The following is a 15,740-nucleotide window of genomic DNA, read 5'->3' on the forward strand; positions in this document are numbered from 1 at the left end:
TCTCTCTCTCTCTCTCTCTCTCTGTCTCTCTGTCTCAATCACTTTACAAGAGCCTTGCCCCAAGGTCTTCCCTCTCACTTCCTTTCTGCTTTCTCTCTTTCTTCTTGCCTCCCTTCCAATCCCTTTCTCACTCGCTCAGCTGGAGACTCTTACCAAATAAACAGCAAATAATGGCAGTAAGCTCTGCACCTTTGAAGGCGGCTTACCCTTTAGGAACATTAGAGTTATGGATCTTTTCGGGGAAATCAACAACCAAAGCCTTGCCCAAAGGGCAGGAGTTGTGCATTGGAGCCACACCTTGGCTGTCTTTTACAGTAACTGACAGTAATGTCTTCAGTCGGATTCAGCCGGTCTGATCCTCTCCGCTTAGTGCTGTGAAACAGTTAAGGCCACGATGAAAGAGGATCTTTTATTCCACACAATGCAACTGGTAGTCAATGCTCGGGCGCCGCCTTAAAGAGGGCCTAAACGTTTTTGTGTGTGTGTGTGTGTGTGTGTGAGGGAGAGAGAGGCCAGAATCTGTGTGTGTAGGTGTGTGTGTGTGTGTGTGTGTGTCTGTGTGAGGGTGAGGTCTAAGTGTGTTAGCCTTTTCTTTTTGAATAGACTGACTGCTTTGGCATTCAGTTTCTCTCGTGGTCACACAGCTTGCACACACACACACACACACACACACACGGGAATGCACACACACACACACACACACACAAAGAGTCAGGAAGGAGGGTGCAATGCTGTCCTCCCCTCCTCCTTCCTCTAAAGATGTGTTTTTTTTTTCTTCCTCCCAGACTTCCTGGGAGGGGTACACTGCCCTTTGTGTCAGAAGGCAGTCTCTCTTTATCTTTCCCTCTCTTATTCTCTCTTTCTCTCATTCACGGGGCACAAAGAGCAAGGGAGAGGGGGCGAGGAGAAGTCTTTCACCTGGATAAGGAGGGCTACGGAGAGGACTCGGCCACAAAAGAACAGCGAGGGAGGGAGGAGGAGAGACGAGGAGATAAGAAGACAGAAGAAGGGAGATGCATCTGTGTTTTTTGTCTCTCCATGTTTCGTGCTATTTGCATCTCGCTGCGGTTTTGGGGAAGTGGCGATTGTCTGGGTGGCGAAAGCGGCTGTTTAGTCTGAAGCATGGGAAACATTTGAATGCCCTGTGTGACTCATGCATACCCTAATATACTGCGCACACACACATACACACACACACACACACACGCACACGTACATACGCGCACTCTATGTCCGCTTCCCGTCCTCCCACAAAAACCGTGTCATGAGACTGAGAATGGTGGGGGTGAAAGGTCAAGCACTTCAGTAATGGAACAGGAAGTGTCGGAACAGTCGGCTCTACACAACATACAACTGCCTGCAACATGTGGACAGGGCTGACAGGCAGCTGTTGTTGGTGGGACATAACTTTGGGAACGAAAGGCATTCACAGGCCTGTCCACAGTCCACTAATCTGTTATTTTGGCATGTATTGCTTGGTCTGGCTTACATATATGTTTTTCACATGACTGCTTGTTTGGTTTTCTCACAGATCGAAGATGACTAGGTTATGGCACAGGAAGGAAATCGTTCCTGAGCATATGACAACCACTTTGCCACAGAAATATCCTAAACATAATGGTTAAGATGTGTGGAAAAGGGGTTACAAATTTCACCACTTTTCCACACATCCTGAAAAGGTATCTCTTACAGAGATGTCCTTTCCTGAACACTGATTCAAGGAAGATTCTCAGCGGTGGATACAACGGTGCATGAAACCCGATGAGTATTAGTGTCAGGCTCTATTATGACTTCACTTGGTTGAATGGCAGAAACAGGAGGACACCGGATCTAGTCAGAGGATCGCTCAAATCCACTGCTGGCTCACTCCCCCTTTACTGCTGTCTTCACAGATGATCAGCTCGTCTGTGCCATTTATTTAACAGTGGGCACGGACAACATCGAGACTTAAACTTAGATCAGGTCACCTGATGAAATCTTACCCCATGGGGACATATGGCGGCTGCTGGTTTAAAGAGATTTAGTTTGGCCTTTTGCCATGCATGTAAAATCTCCAGATTTCCTCTTTTGCTGCCCTCCAGCCACTCTTTACAGCAGATGGGAAATACACCTGTGAAGTCTTGAATTGTACTATTACCTTTTTCCATATTGTGACCTGGCTACTTTTCCTCCACTCAGATGAGTTCAACTCCATAAATCCTGGAGAGCCATCTCTTCAGCTTTATTCATCTACCTTCTTTTTCCTTCCTCCAACCTTCCACTTTCTGGACTTCCCTGTTCACTCTGGACCACGACTTCACGATCTGATTCTAAAATATATCTGTAAAATGTAACTTAATTCCGCCCATAACTCCCATTTCGGTGGTCGATTTTCCCAATTTTATCCCTGCCAGCATCCCTGCATCAGCACTGCACTGACTGATGCTTTGATGTTGCACGTGTGTGCAGACATCCATATTTGTGCAGTATTTCCTTGTGTTCAATGTGCACATGGGGGTCTCGTGGGTTCTTGTGTGTATGTGTGTATGTGTGTGTGCGGTGTGTGTGGGTGTTTACGCTGTTGCGAAAGGCCATAAAGTATCACTACTTACTAGTCATGACCTGCGCAGTGCCAGCCAAACATGAACAGAGACGGACTGAACCATATCGGAAAAAAGTGGGAACCAAGACAGCTATGTCCCCCCACTCAATGTATGTAAACATCCTTGTTCGTATCTAGAGCTTGATACTTTTGTGAGCTCAAGCATGCATTTCCAAATCATTTTGAATAAAACAACTGTTTGCGGCAAACTGCGTCTTTTTGCAGTGTGGAGACATCAAATCCTAAATTCTGTTTAATCTGCTTCTTTTAAGAAGTAAAAGGTGTTTTACCCCTGAAGACCTATATACAAACAAAAAAATAAGTAGTTAAGTCTATTTTGTATCCAACCATAGGCACAAAATCGGACACAAATGACAGCTTGGAAAGTTGCAGGTCATGGATGCACAAATGCAAGTGCGCGCTCTTGAACAGTTAGGGACATTTGTCGAGGCCTGGCGCGGGATTGGACAATGCCTTCTCTGTAATGGAAAAGAGCGGGCCAGTGCCCTTGCACAGATTCATGCACACACACACACACACACACACACACAACACACAAGCATTCCCATGGATCCCCAGGGTTGGGAAGGGGCTGAGTTGGAATCTGGGCTTTGCAGGAATTCTGAATCGTCTCAGTCAGAAGCAGCCCTTCACTCCTCAACCACCCATCACACCGAGCACATTCCTAGGTCCTGTGTCACGCTGCTGCGACACCAAAAAAAATACAAATTTACATTTACAGTTGGTCGCCTCAAGTCTGTCCCCAACCAACACCAGCCACAGCGGTGGTTAATCCACATGCATGCTGTGCACTGTGTATACTTTCTAAATACATTCTGCACTTTAGTTCCCCAAAGTCCACCTCCTCCACCCGAGTTCCCTTTAAGATCTTGTGTCACGATTGCTTTCTTCTTTTTTCTAAAGGACAGGATATGGTGCGGTGCAGCACACTATGGCCCCTGTGTCTTCTCTGCCGGCCACTCCTGAGGGATCCGTCATTGTTTCCATTGTTGTCCTGTACCTGCCTACCTGCCGTCTGTCCCTGGGCGACATTTGAAAGCCTCCCAACTTGCTGTGAGGAAACCGCAACCTGCTGCACTATCCAGCGCTAACTGACCATCCCTTTTCTCCAACACCCTGCTGCCATAAATATCACTTTTGTAGCCGGCTGAAGTGGGGGGGGGGGGGTTTCTGCTTCTCTGTTCACCACTGGGCCTCCAGGGAATCTAAGAGCGAGCTGAGGAATGGACACCTGAGGCAAACAAAGTAGTAAGGGAAGGATTTGTGAAAGGAAATCATTTGTCAATCGATCAACTTTGTGACACAGTATGTAAACAGAGAAAATCTAATATCAAAATATATATATTTTACCAAGTACTTTATTATCACTATTGTTACGATTTTACAGTTTTATACAGTGGTGCTTTCAAAAATATTTACCCATTCAGATGTTTGATAAATACATTTAATGACTAATTGAGTAAAGGCGAAAGTGAATGTCTTGAACGGTTTGGTAAGTTCTAGTAATTACCTCACGACTATAATGCGTTCTTAAAACCAGGAAGACAGAACACTTAATATCATCCACTATAATTCAATGTCCAAAGACAATATCGAGTGTCATATCATGATGTTAATACAATTTCCATAATACAATATCTACATCGTCCATCCCGAATATTAATGCTCTCCTCCTTTTTGTTTTTTCCTCTACCTCTCCTCCCAAACTCTGATCACAACTGCCTGTTAGTTGGCTTGTAGCCAAAGCACCTCCTCCCTTCACCGTCATGCACACACACACACACACACGCACACACACACACACCTACACTCTGTCATGCAAAAACACACACACACACACGTTGAAAAACATTTACCATGCTTGGGTACACACCCTTGACTTGTATGCGCTGCCATGAGCTGTATGCATTCATTTAGATTTCATCAAAGCACATCGCATATCCTCAATTAAACATTAACGTGTAGCGCTGCATAACCAGCTTCAACACCTGCTTTGAAGAAACACACACACACACACACACACACACACACACACACACACACATACAAACGCACACCCTCACGCACTTCATGTATCTATTTTTGTTCTAGACGTTCTATGAGACGGCCCAGCGGGAACAGGTGAGCAAATGATAATAGGTGCGGGACGAAGGACAGATATAGAGTCACACAAGGAGGGCAGTATAGTTTAGTTGAGGCAAGGGGAGGGGGGGGGCTGCCATAGACGTCTGGAGCCAGGTCACTGATGCTGGAGCTGATAGTTGCTAAATAGAGAACCCTACACTTATTTTGGTAACTTTTTTCTTTCCTTACATATTCTCCCTTTCTTTCTCCCTATCTTTCTCTCTCAGACACGATGTTTACAGTGTGACCCCCGGTTGCTTGTGATAGGAATCATTCCATCAACATAATGGCTAAATGACACGCACACAACTGTTATAGTCCCAGCCACCATAAAGGGGCAGGATGTTGTGCCCTTTGTGTGTGTGTGTGTGTGTGTGTGTGTGTGTGTGTGTGTGTGTGTGTGTGTGTGTGTGGGTGGGTGTGTTTGTGCGTGGGCGCCTGTACGTTGTGCATGTGCATGCTTGCTTAACCTACAGTATTCAAAATCTTTCAAATCCCATTTCTTTGCCATCAATTTCTAATTCTCTCCTTTGTCCTCGTCAATTTTCACGCCTCTTCCTCATCTTCCCTCCCTCCATTTTTCTTACACTTGCTTTACCTGCACTTTCTAAAAAACAAACCTCAACTGTCTGGGTGGTCTTTGCACGCCACACACACACACACACATACGCACGCCTTACTTTTCCTCTGGCTAGTATTGAACAAGATGTGTTTCTTGACCTGTGCTAAAACACCGTTAGAAGTTCACCAAGCTCGCCTCTACCGCAAAACAGTATGACCAGTCCCGCACGGTATAATCCACATAGGATTGAATATTGCCCAATGTGCGGCCTACAGTATACTGTATGTCTATCAAAGGAACGGCTGACTCATTAATACGCTCCCATCTAACATTTGTGACGGACACGTACTCACTGTGAAGCCCTCTCATATGACCAGGTCCCTCACTTGCAGCGACGCATAAAACAGCACCGGTCTCCGATGTACACACTACATGGAGTGTTCCCAAAACTCAACACACATTGACACAGACACACACACACACCCTTGGGCACCCTTTTTCTTCTCCAATGTGATATCAAAGAGATCTTTCGTAGCGTCTCACATGACAGCTCATTTCACGAGTGGCCCACGGAAACGATGCTTGCCATAAATCTCTCCCCCCACTTCTGCTCACAGCTGCCCGGACACCTTCGCCTCTGAACAGTCACATCCCAATTGCAGAGTCAACCTGTGTTGGCCTCAGTGTGGTAAATGCGATTGCTTTTCTTTCATTTGTTTCACGTTAACAGTACCTGCCTTTATGGAGTGGGGTCGTCCAAATGTGCAGGGAAAAACGACGACTACAAAGTGGAGTGATTCATGCACAGCCTGGATTGCCCTCTCGGGCCACTATGAGCGGTTGAGCTCACTTTGAAGAGAGCTCGGGTGACACGGGTGAATGATGTCATACACTTTCACAGCGTTGCGTGGATGTGGTTTATAATGTGGACTGTTCCCAAGCAAATCCCTGTGACCTCGACAGCCTTCAGTATGTGCTAAAAGGCTAATCCAGCCTCCACAGCACAGCGGGGCGTGCCGGACAGTTGGACAGACCCTGGAGGGGTTTGGACCGGCCCTCTGCTGTTGTAACCTTTCATACTCTTGGACGAAATGAGAAACTGTAGTCTCCTGTGCTCCGTTTGGGATCATGTAGGTGTGTGTGCGCGCCCGTGTGTGTGTGTGTGTGTGTGTGTGTGTGTGTGGATGAGAGAACTTGTGGGCTGGGTAAGGAATGGGAGGCTGCTATGTTTTTGTTTGATGATTTTTATCAGCAAGGCACAAGAGAAATCTGTGATTCCCTTATCTTAATTTGTTGCGGCATCTCTCATGCTGTCCCACATTCCCTTTTTTTTTGAAGTTGTGTGAGTGAGTGTGTGTGTGTGTGTGTGTGTGAGTGGTCTGGTGCCACTGGGCGTGTGGGCATGTGCAGTTGGTCTCTGAGTTTATTTATCTTACTCTAAGTCAGCCCTCAAACTCACTAATTGGTCCAGTTCCACTGTTAGGTAACGAGGGGGAAATGAGCAATTACCCATGTGTTTGTAGGGAATGAGTGTGCTTGTATGTATATCTGTTGGGCCAACCCCACCGATGTTCTCATAGGTAGAGGGACTCCTGGATGGTATTTCACTTCTACGAACTCGACATGTGTTTTTTATCTCATGAAGAATACGGTGCAAATGTGGTCATCACAAGCTCCCACAGGCAGAGTCGGGCATCACGCAAGTAGTCTCACATGAGTCTGTCCTCCCTCCATCTGAATCCAATTCTTCCAATTCTGGTGTAATACTTGTAGAGCCCCTAGTGAGCAATTGCTCTACGGCACCGTGTTTTCTGGTTTTGACTTCTATCATTTCGATATCAGGTATCACAAAGTGTCTCTGATCTGTCCTCAGAGGATTACTCCGTGAAGATATTTGAAAGATTTGGCTTCAAGCCACAGCTGGGTAAGAAACATTCTCAAAACGGCTGTCTTTTGCATGATATAATTCTAAAAGGGATCTCATTGACAGTTGAATTGGGCCTAATTCCTGAAATTCCTTGTGGTAATATTTATTCATATGTAAACATTGTAATTGTATTTACAGTTTGCCACTTTCAACGACATTGCCATGAATCAATTAATGGACTGAAAGAGAAAGTGCTTTAAAAAAGTGAATTTTGTCAGGTCAACAAGCAAAAATAAAACAAAAAAACATGTATTTTACTTGCACAATTTATGCCAAAACAATAACTTTGACCATTTTTGTATCAAATTAAATTGAGCTATAAAAAAATGGACATGAAATGGCCATTAAACTTTCAGACACATTTAGACATCTGAGTTTTGCACACACACACAAACACACAAAGTGTACACAAATGCATACCGACACTCACAAACTCACGCTGGGTCTCCAGTTGCCGCACGGAAACCTGATACTGAAAGAAGTGGTCCAGTCATTTCGCCATATAGTAGTCAGCACACACATGTTGCCCCCGTCTGTTTCTGAGGCGCCTACATCTTCTTCAATCTTCTTTAAAAAAAGAAATCCCAACTAGTCGCTTTTTGGGGTCCCTTTTGAAGGTTTGCAGTTCAACAAAGAGCAGAAAACACCAGGAAAGCATGATTAGGGCCGAGTCAACGGGCCAGGAGAGATAGAAAGGCCCGCAGCTGGAAAGGTTAGAGGGACCGGGGACAAGACAACGCGCGAAGACGTCCCAGAACGGGAGCATGTGGTACTCACAGGTATGTGGTGAGAGGGCTGAGGCTGCTCGGTACAGATGATAGTCCCAACTCCGAGCAGTCCACCATGACAAAGATCCCGTCTTCCTCACACTGGCACGGGGACGGGCACGCCACCGCCGCCGGCCCCTGTCTCTCCTGCATCCGTCCGTACCCCCACACTCCGGGGGCGGACCCCCAAACTCCTCCAGCCACACATAAAAACACCAGCGCCAGCAGCATGTCTGGCTGTCCACCTGCCTTCAACTCGGACCCCTTGGAGATGTCCGTCTTGTGACACTCTGGGATGTTTCAAAGAGGCAGCTTTTGATCAAGTGAGGAGGTTTCAATATTTCTTTGCTTTTCAAAAAAGTCCTCGGCCCCTGGCTCTGTGCCTGCTGCGTTCCTTGTTCTCCCGTGGAGGTTGTCCACACTGCCAATCGGTGCCTGTCACAACTTCTACCTCCTCATCTCTCTCTCTCTCTCTCTCTATATATATATATATATATATATATATCTCTCAGTCACCACTTCATCCCCAGGGGTTCTTGTAACGTCTTGGGTCTTCCCTCTCACTGTGCCTTGTCCTTTCTTGCTCTCTTTTCTCCCACAAACACAGTACCTCTCTCCCCCTCTCTCTCTCTCACTCCTTGTATATATATATTTTGCTCTCTCTCTCTCTCTCTCTCTCTCTCTCCTTACCTATTGTAGAACGAGCGCATGAGTTGTGAATGAGCCACCCTCATTGGTCCGCAATTTAGGGATGGGCTGGAGCATCTCTGTAAAGTAGGAGGGACCAGTCATCCTCAAACTCTTCCCTCTCTTTCTCCCTCTTCTCCTTTCCCCTCGTTTTACTTTTCCTGAAAGCCCGACGTGATAAGAAAGAAGGAATTGTGAAGGAATTGAGTGTTTAAAGCTGGATGAGAAAGGATGAAAAGTAAGTCTCTGAGGGATAAGGCTGACTGTTTGGCTCTGTGAGAGGGATGCAGAGGGTGAGAGTGTGTGACTCGAACTGTTTGGAGGAAATTGGAATTCTGACACTTCAGCACCCCTCAGTCCCCAGAAAGAGCCAAATCCAATGTCTCGTAAGTCACACCTTCTCAGGTTTCTGCTGCTGGAATGCCGCGATCGCACACACGCAAAAACCACACACACGCAAAAACCACACACACGCACACGGGTCACCCATAGAAAATAAAAAGCTTATGGGTGACCGCCGCAAAGAAGTTCACATATCAGTTTCACATCGACACACACACACACACTGGTCTGTAGAGAGAAGAGTGTGGATTTGTGTCTGCTGCCTAAAGCTAAAGCCGATCTGTATTTTATAGTCAGTGTGTTTCCCTGCAATTTCTAATGAGTAGCTTGAAAACTCATGCAACCTCGCTTTATTTAAACCAAATCTAATCTGCTTGCTTTTGCGTGAAGACATATGTACTATATATATAATGTCAGATAGAAATACTGTAAAATTAGACGCTTTGCTTCATATGTTACACAACATGCTGTACAACTTTCAGTACAGGATGTTACGTAACCACCTAATGATGCATTCAATTATTCTAACAGATCAAAGCAAGTCAAACTGGCAACATAGTTCAGTACTGGAAACAGGGAGATACTATTACAGTATAGCAATGCACACTTTTTGATGATTCCAATATGTTGAAAGTACAGGTTAACATTAATTAACACCTCATTAATCACGTTGTGCTGATGTTTTAAGAGAGTTATTACATGGACTTCAATGAGTTGATAAATTCGTTTCAAACCCCTCAAATGCATGGCAGTCACTACGGAAAACCAGGTTGTCTCAGTTGTCCTAAACAGGTCTTGAAAGTTACATAAAAACGGGGTCCAGAATGACCCTGGTTTCAAAACTAGTTATAAATATCTTTGCAAGTGGTTGAATCTGTCTACCGCTCAAGCTGGCTTGTCCATCTATCTCTTCTGTCTTTCTTTCTCCACCGTCCTCTGTAGGCTGAATAGTTTCTCATTAATTAATTAACATTCCTATGCCACTGTGTTTTCTGAGGGGCCTTTGTTATGGCCCCACAAAAACTCTTTCAGAGCTGTTCCTCACATAGTCTCTCTCTCTCATGCTCTCTCCCTCTGCTCTCGCTTTACTCCCTCTTTGTAGTGGAATGTGCGTTGATGCTCTCTCTGTCCATTGTTGGTTTGAGAAAAGTAGCGTGAATTGATTTCCAAGTGAGGCTTTCGCGGTGCTTCCCTCACCACCTCGGATCCAAAAAAGGCAGATAAGCAGACCCTTCGGAGTAACACCTTGTGCACATACCCCAAACGAGACACTTCATACACCCGCAAACACTCCCTGGCCTTAACACCTCACACCTTGTTGTGCAAAGAGCTCTGTCATCTTTTTAAATGGCTTGGCCCCCGGGGGGGAAGCCCTAAAACACACCCACTGTAAAGCGTGCAAATTGTAGCTGTTAATCTGTGTAAAGTGAAACGTGTTTAAATGACAGTAAACCGGATGGGTCCTTTAAAAACCTCCATTGTTATTTTACTGTACTGTGGAGAAAATCTGTCCAAATCTAATTCTTCTCAGGGCTTCAGAAAGGCCTGCTAGCGGTCATTAGCATTTGTTCATGCAACTGGAAAAAGTATGCGTGCGCCTCTCTTTTCTTCTTCCTCCTCGCTCACTCACACACACACACACACACACACACACACGCACACACACACACTATCAAACGGTCTGCATGAGATCAAAGCCGAAGCTCCCACCCCTCTCCCGCCCCGTCCTCCCTCTCCCTCTCAGGGCTGTAAACACTATCCAAGCAACGGCAGCCTTGAAGACACAAAGACAAGTAGCTACCTGACACCTGACACTAACTTCAGAGCACTCACCACAGTCTACCTGGGAATAAAACACGTCTACACACACACACACACACACACGAGGCTACCTGAGCTCCTTGCAGTAAGAAGCGTCCATTCAGGAGGAAAATATCGATGCAATCAAGCCCCCCCCAACACACACACACTGGACCCCACCCCACCTCACCTCCTCACACACATCCTCTGCCCCACCCCTCCCTCAGATAACCTCATCCCCACCCCAGCTCTGTGCATCAAACATCAACCACAGCCCTTCCAATCCCAGCCGGATAAAAACAACAACAAGCAGCAAGTGTGTGCTTATTTTTGCACCCTTGTCTGTATTCGTGTACTGAGGCTGAAGCAAGTGGGAACCCGTGGGCCCGCGAGTGGCGGCAACCAAGGTGTGTACTTTGGCTCTTCATGTGAAACCACCTGAAAGCCAACAAAAGGTCCCTCTCCTTCTCCTTCCTCCCCCCCCCCCCTTCCCTCTCTTCCTTTCTGCATCTCACAGTACAAAGCAGAAGAAATGAATAAAGGAAAGAGCAGCAGCGGATGGGGGATGAGGTAAAGGGATGAGAGGCAAAGGTGGGGCTGGCTGGGTGGAGAGGATGGGGTGTCGGCGAGAGGGAGGAGTGTTTGTGTGGGACAATAGTGGGCCCAAGGATGTAGTTTGTCATGGTGTCAAGCAAAGCAATCCATCACCAGCTGGTAAGAGCTCTTCACCTCCGCTGCAGGGTCTGAGGTTGGTGTTCAGGTAACACAGGTCCAGGTGTCCAGGTAATTTGATGCAATATTTATAATCAAACGGCGATTGTGGTTTCTGATAACGCAACTCCAACCGCCGGGGTCGTCGCTGAAGCTTAGCACCCACTCTCGAGTTCCCCCCTAAGTAAACACTGTGAGTTCTGTCAACATTGTTGCAGATGTTTGAACAGTTTGTGGTGTTTGCACCGTTAGCTGCTCAGCCTTCTCAATGAATTAAGCTCTGTGGGGCGATATATATGCACTGCATTCAGTTTTGAGTTGCTTGAAAATCAAACTGATGAGTCAAGATATGTCACATGTTCTGCAAGCAGTGGGAGTGATTTCTTTGATTATGTATTTAATTTAATCTTAATGCAAAATAGCAAAATTGTACATTCTATCCTATCCTATTACCATTAAGCACAACAAGCAGGACAGGACGCAAATGAATTAGAATCCAAATGTGTTTTTGAATTTACATTTAAAAACAACAAAATCCAAAGGGCTTATTAACTACACAGCGGAACATTACACACACAATCTCTGGAGCAAGTTTCTTAGTCAAATAAGAAGGACGGACACATGTGTACGCAAAGCAACAGCACTCAATGTCGTGCTGCACGTCAACCTGCAAACCTGCTGATGCTTATCAGATCAAATGTTCATTCCCACCATGTTGGTTATGCGTGTTCGCACGGATTCATTTACTGAGAATGGACGCCTATTACTTTGACAAGAATTTGGCCATAAACCAAACTATTGTTATATTTTGACACGTGGATGTTGCTGGAAAACATGAACGCATAGTTGACACAACATTTGACTCAAAAACAGAAATGTGAACCTCATGGTGGTGCTCGAGAAAAAAACTTGACAGGGTCTATGCTCTAAGGACCATTCATGTTTGCACAAAATATCGTGATTCAATGTGTTTGTAGTGTTTGAATATTTGAATGTGTTTCCTTGGTGTGATGACTAGCAGTAAACATTAGAGGGAGCCCCTCCTACATTGCACACTGGACAGATAAAATAATATTTCCATGCTAAAAGCAGCAAAGTTAAAAACACAGCCCACACTGACGGTTTTGATATATTTCAAGGAGTTTCATACCACAACATTTTCCTGGAAAAGTGAAGAAAAATATCTGTGTATTAAGCTAAATAACTGATTAAATCCAGAGAACACTATGTTCTTAAACTTGCCTGTGCTCGGCTAAAAACAAATATTCCCCTAACAAGGGCCGATGACTCTAAATGCTCTACACACAAACACCATCCCTTACGTTAAGTTGTCTCCGTCAAAAGCCTCCTTGGGTTTTGATCTCCACTCTGCTCTGTGTTTTCTCTGCTGTCACGGAGAGATATGAGGGTTTAAATGGTGAAATAGGTTGACTGGAGCTGACAGGTCTGCACCTGTAACGCCGCCAAAGAGATCGACGCTGCAGTCTGTTTGATGCTATTGTGAGCTGGGCCTGTGGCGCTGCAATCAGAAGGTGGGTGATTTGGAGTGGGTCTGTAGGTGTGTGCGTATGTGTGTGTTTGCCTCTGGTATTGTTTCACCTTTAAGTATTGTATATTTATAAAAAAAAGTAGATTGACCTAGAAATACTGTTGTGATGACTGTGGCAAATACTTCCTAGTCATGTCTCCACGTGTGGGTGTGTGAGTTCTTGTCTGCAGTTGTGTGTATCCGTGTCCCTGTGCACTTGTGCATGCGTGTGCGTGAGTGATAAATGTTTGTGTCGTCGTACTCGGTTCTGCCCGATGGTATCAGCTGACGTGAGTGTGGAGGGAGACTGATGTGGAATGTTAACTGTGACTGAGAGTCTAGGACTGTCTACCATAGTGCCCCATCCATGCAGAACCTAGATTGGACTAGCTGGAGACTCAACCCAATGTAATGAGAGATGAAGAGAGGAGCCTTATTATTGTAGTCTTCACACCGGAGTAAGATAATTCCAGTCATCTGAAATGTACAGACCAGCCGTTGAAAGATCACAGCTATAATAACAGAAATTAAGCACCTGGGAAGAGAGAAACGGATGATCGATGAAAGCATGATTACAATAATCTTATTAAATCATAGCAATTATATTTGGTGAGCTGCACTAGATGGGCTCCAGACGAGACTGTAATTTAGACCATGAAATGGCGCCATCTTCAGCCTAAAGACAGAACAGCATCAGTGGAGCATTTTAGGTTTGAACAACAAGCCTCTAGTCTCACAGTTTGCTAAATTCTTAATACAACAAAACAGCGCCACGTTGAATTCACCGGCATCGCCATCAAATATATAGACTGTTTCAAACAGCAGCTTTGATAAAAAACAAACAAATCTTTTGTAACTGCAATGTGTTAAGTGAAACCATCATCGTTCCATAATTGACTGTAGTGCATAGTGGAGGTGTAATAAGTAGAGAGACTGACTGTTTTGACCTTTGTTGAGCTACTGAGGTGCCTCTACCTCCGGGTTGACCTGGGTGACCCGCCGTTGATGAGACATCGTATCGTGGTTTGTGTGAAACATTTAGATAAGAGTCCACTCGTATGTTTTAAAATCAGTTCGTAGTGGATTCCAACATGCGGTTATAGCGGTCAAAAACCTTTTTGCCCTTTGCCCTTGCCCTTTTTGACCTGACAAACACAGTGGATGCACAGCCTAAATACCGTGCTAATTGGTGCTTAGTGGACCGCCACCCAGTGTACACAACGGGTATCACAGTTCCGACGTCGCTGGTCGCTTTCTGTCGAGAAGCAGGTTTCAACATTGCAGTAAATAAATTCCAAATACATTTTTGAGGGCGTTTTTAAATGGTTAGTTCAACTGAAAGCACTAACAAGTTCATTTTTTAAAGCTTTGTATTAAACAATTCAGGGATATCCATCAAACATGAGTTTTTATATTATGAGGATAAAACGATTACTGGTGTTCATAGTGCAGGGTTTATTACTCCAGACAAAACTAACCTCGCTACAGTGAGACAATAGAGGAGAGAGACTTTTTGTTAAGGAAGTCTCTACTTTACTTCCACCTTTTCTATCAGCTGCCTGGTTCAATACATCCGAATACACGCCGTTTGTTCTTTTTGCTGGAGGCCTGATCTCTTTCTGTCACTGCCCTGTGGTGTGTGGATGGTAGACAGAAGTGACGTATTCTATTGTGCAGCCGAAGAGAGCTTTCTTCAACTTCTACTCTATCGGGTTACATGTTGTTGTGAACTTGTTGTAACGGTCAAGTTTCTAGCCTACTAAAAAAAGTAGTGTCGTCAACACTAAGGGTTTATTCAATAATCACACATCAAATAATTTTACAACCACAGCAATTCCGTCTCGTTGCTGTGTGTTTTCGGTTCTCACTTTAACACTTTTATTGTGTTACTCAAACAATGACAACTTAACACAAACTTTCGGCTCATTCGTTTTTTCTGACCACACTGGCCTTTGATGATTTCAGCAAAGAAGAAGTGATGAATATCCGATAGCTGCCCAGACAATGATTTTGTATTCTGTGGAAAGAGGAAGCCTTTTCCCTGCCATAACATTTGAAGTTCTTTGTAAAGCAGTCAGACTAACCATAAAGCTACGGTACACGCAAGCTGACGCAGTGGACTGGACACTCCTAAAGGTGCAGAAATCACAGCCGGTGTAGTTTCCATGGATTTAATGTCAATCAAATAAAACCAAGTTCGTTGCTGGCATATGCCAATTCTGGAATCTTTTGCATCCCTTTCTGATGTCTATTTCTTCATAATATTGTGGTTGTTTTCTCTCGAAAACCATCATGCAGCACACATGTGGACATAAGAATATTCTACTGAAGCAAAAGCTGGCTTGAATAGCTGCAGACTCTTATTCTTGTGTAATTGTTACATTCAAAGTTAATCAGATTCCCTGTTAGTTTATGCCTGTTTTCTCTCACATTGAAGTATCAAAGCAAATCTATCTGTTCTATAATGGTACTATTGTAGAAAGATTATCACTTCAAATATTGTCTTTGTTATACAGTTTATATTCATATATATATCATTTGAAACATATGTTTATATTGTATATGTATTAAAAATTACGTATACATGGCCAATGAAGCCCCCCCCCCCCTCGTTAAATGTGCAGCTGGACGACAGACAGATGTTTCTGATGAGTTTGCTGCTATTGAGGCAAATAGTTCAGATGTGGGAA

General features: G+C 44.7%; 1 protein-coding gene across 1 annotated transcript in view; it reads right to left on the reverse strand.

Annotated features, from left to right (window-relative positions):
• The window catches only part of LOC119223134 (leucine-rich repeat-containing G-protein coupled receptor 6), a 33,819-nt gene extending 25,208 nt beyond the window's left edge, over positions 1 to 8,611 (reverse strand). Inside the window, exon 1 of the mRNA XM_037480253.2 lies at positions 7,993 to 8,611. Within this exon, the coding sequence (XP_037336150.2) occupies positions 7,993 to 8,213 (221 nt within the window). The 5' untranslated portion in view covers positions 8,214 to 8,611. The remainder of the gene's footprint in view (positions 1 to 7,992) is intronic.
• Between the last annotated feature and the right edge of the window lie 7,129 nt (positions 8,612 to 15,740).

Source organism: Pungitius pungitius, chromosome 1 (genome assembly GCF_949316345.1).
Source record: "Pungitius pungitius chromosome 1, fPunPun2.1, whole genome shotgun sequence".
Lineage (NCBI taxonomy): Eukaryota > Metazoa > Chordata > Actinopteri > Perciformes > Gasterosteidae > Pungitius > Pungitius pungitius.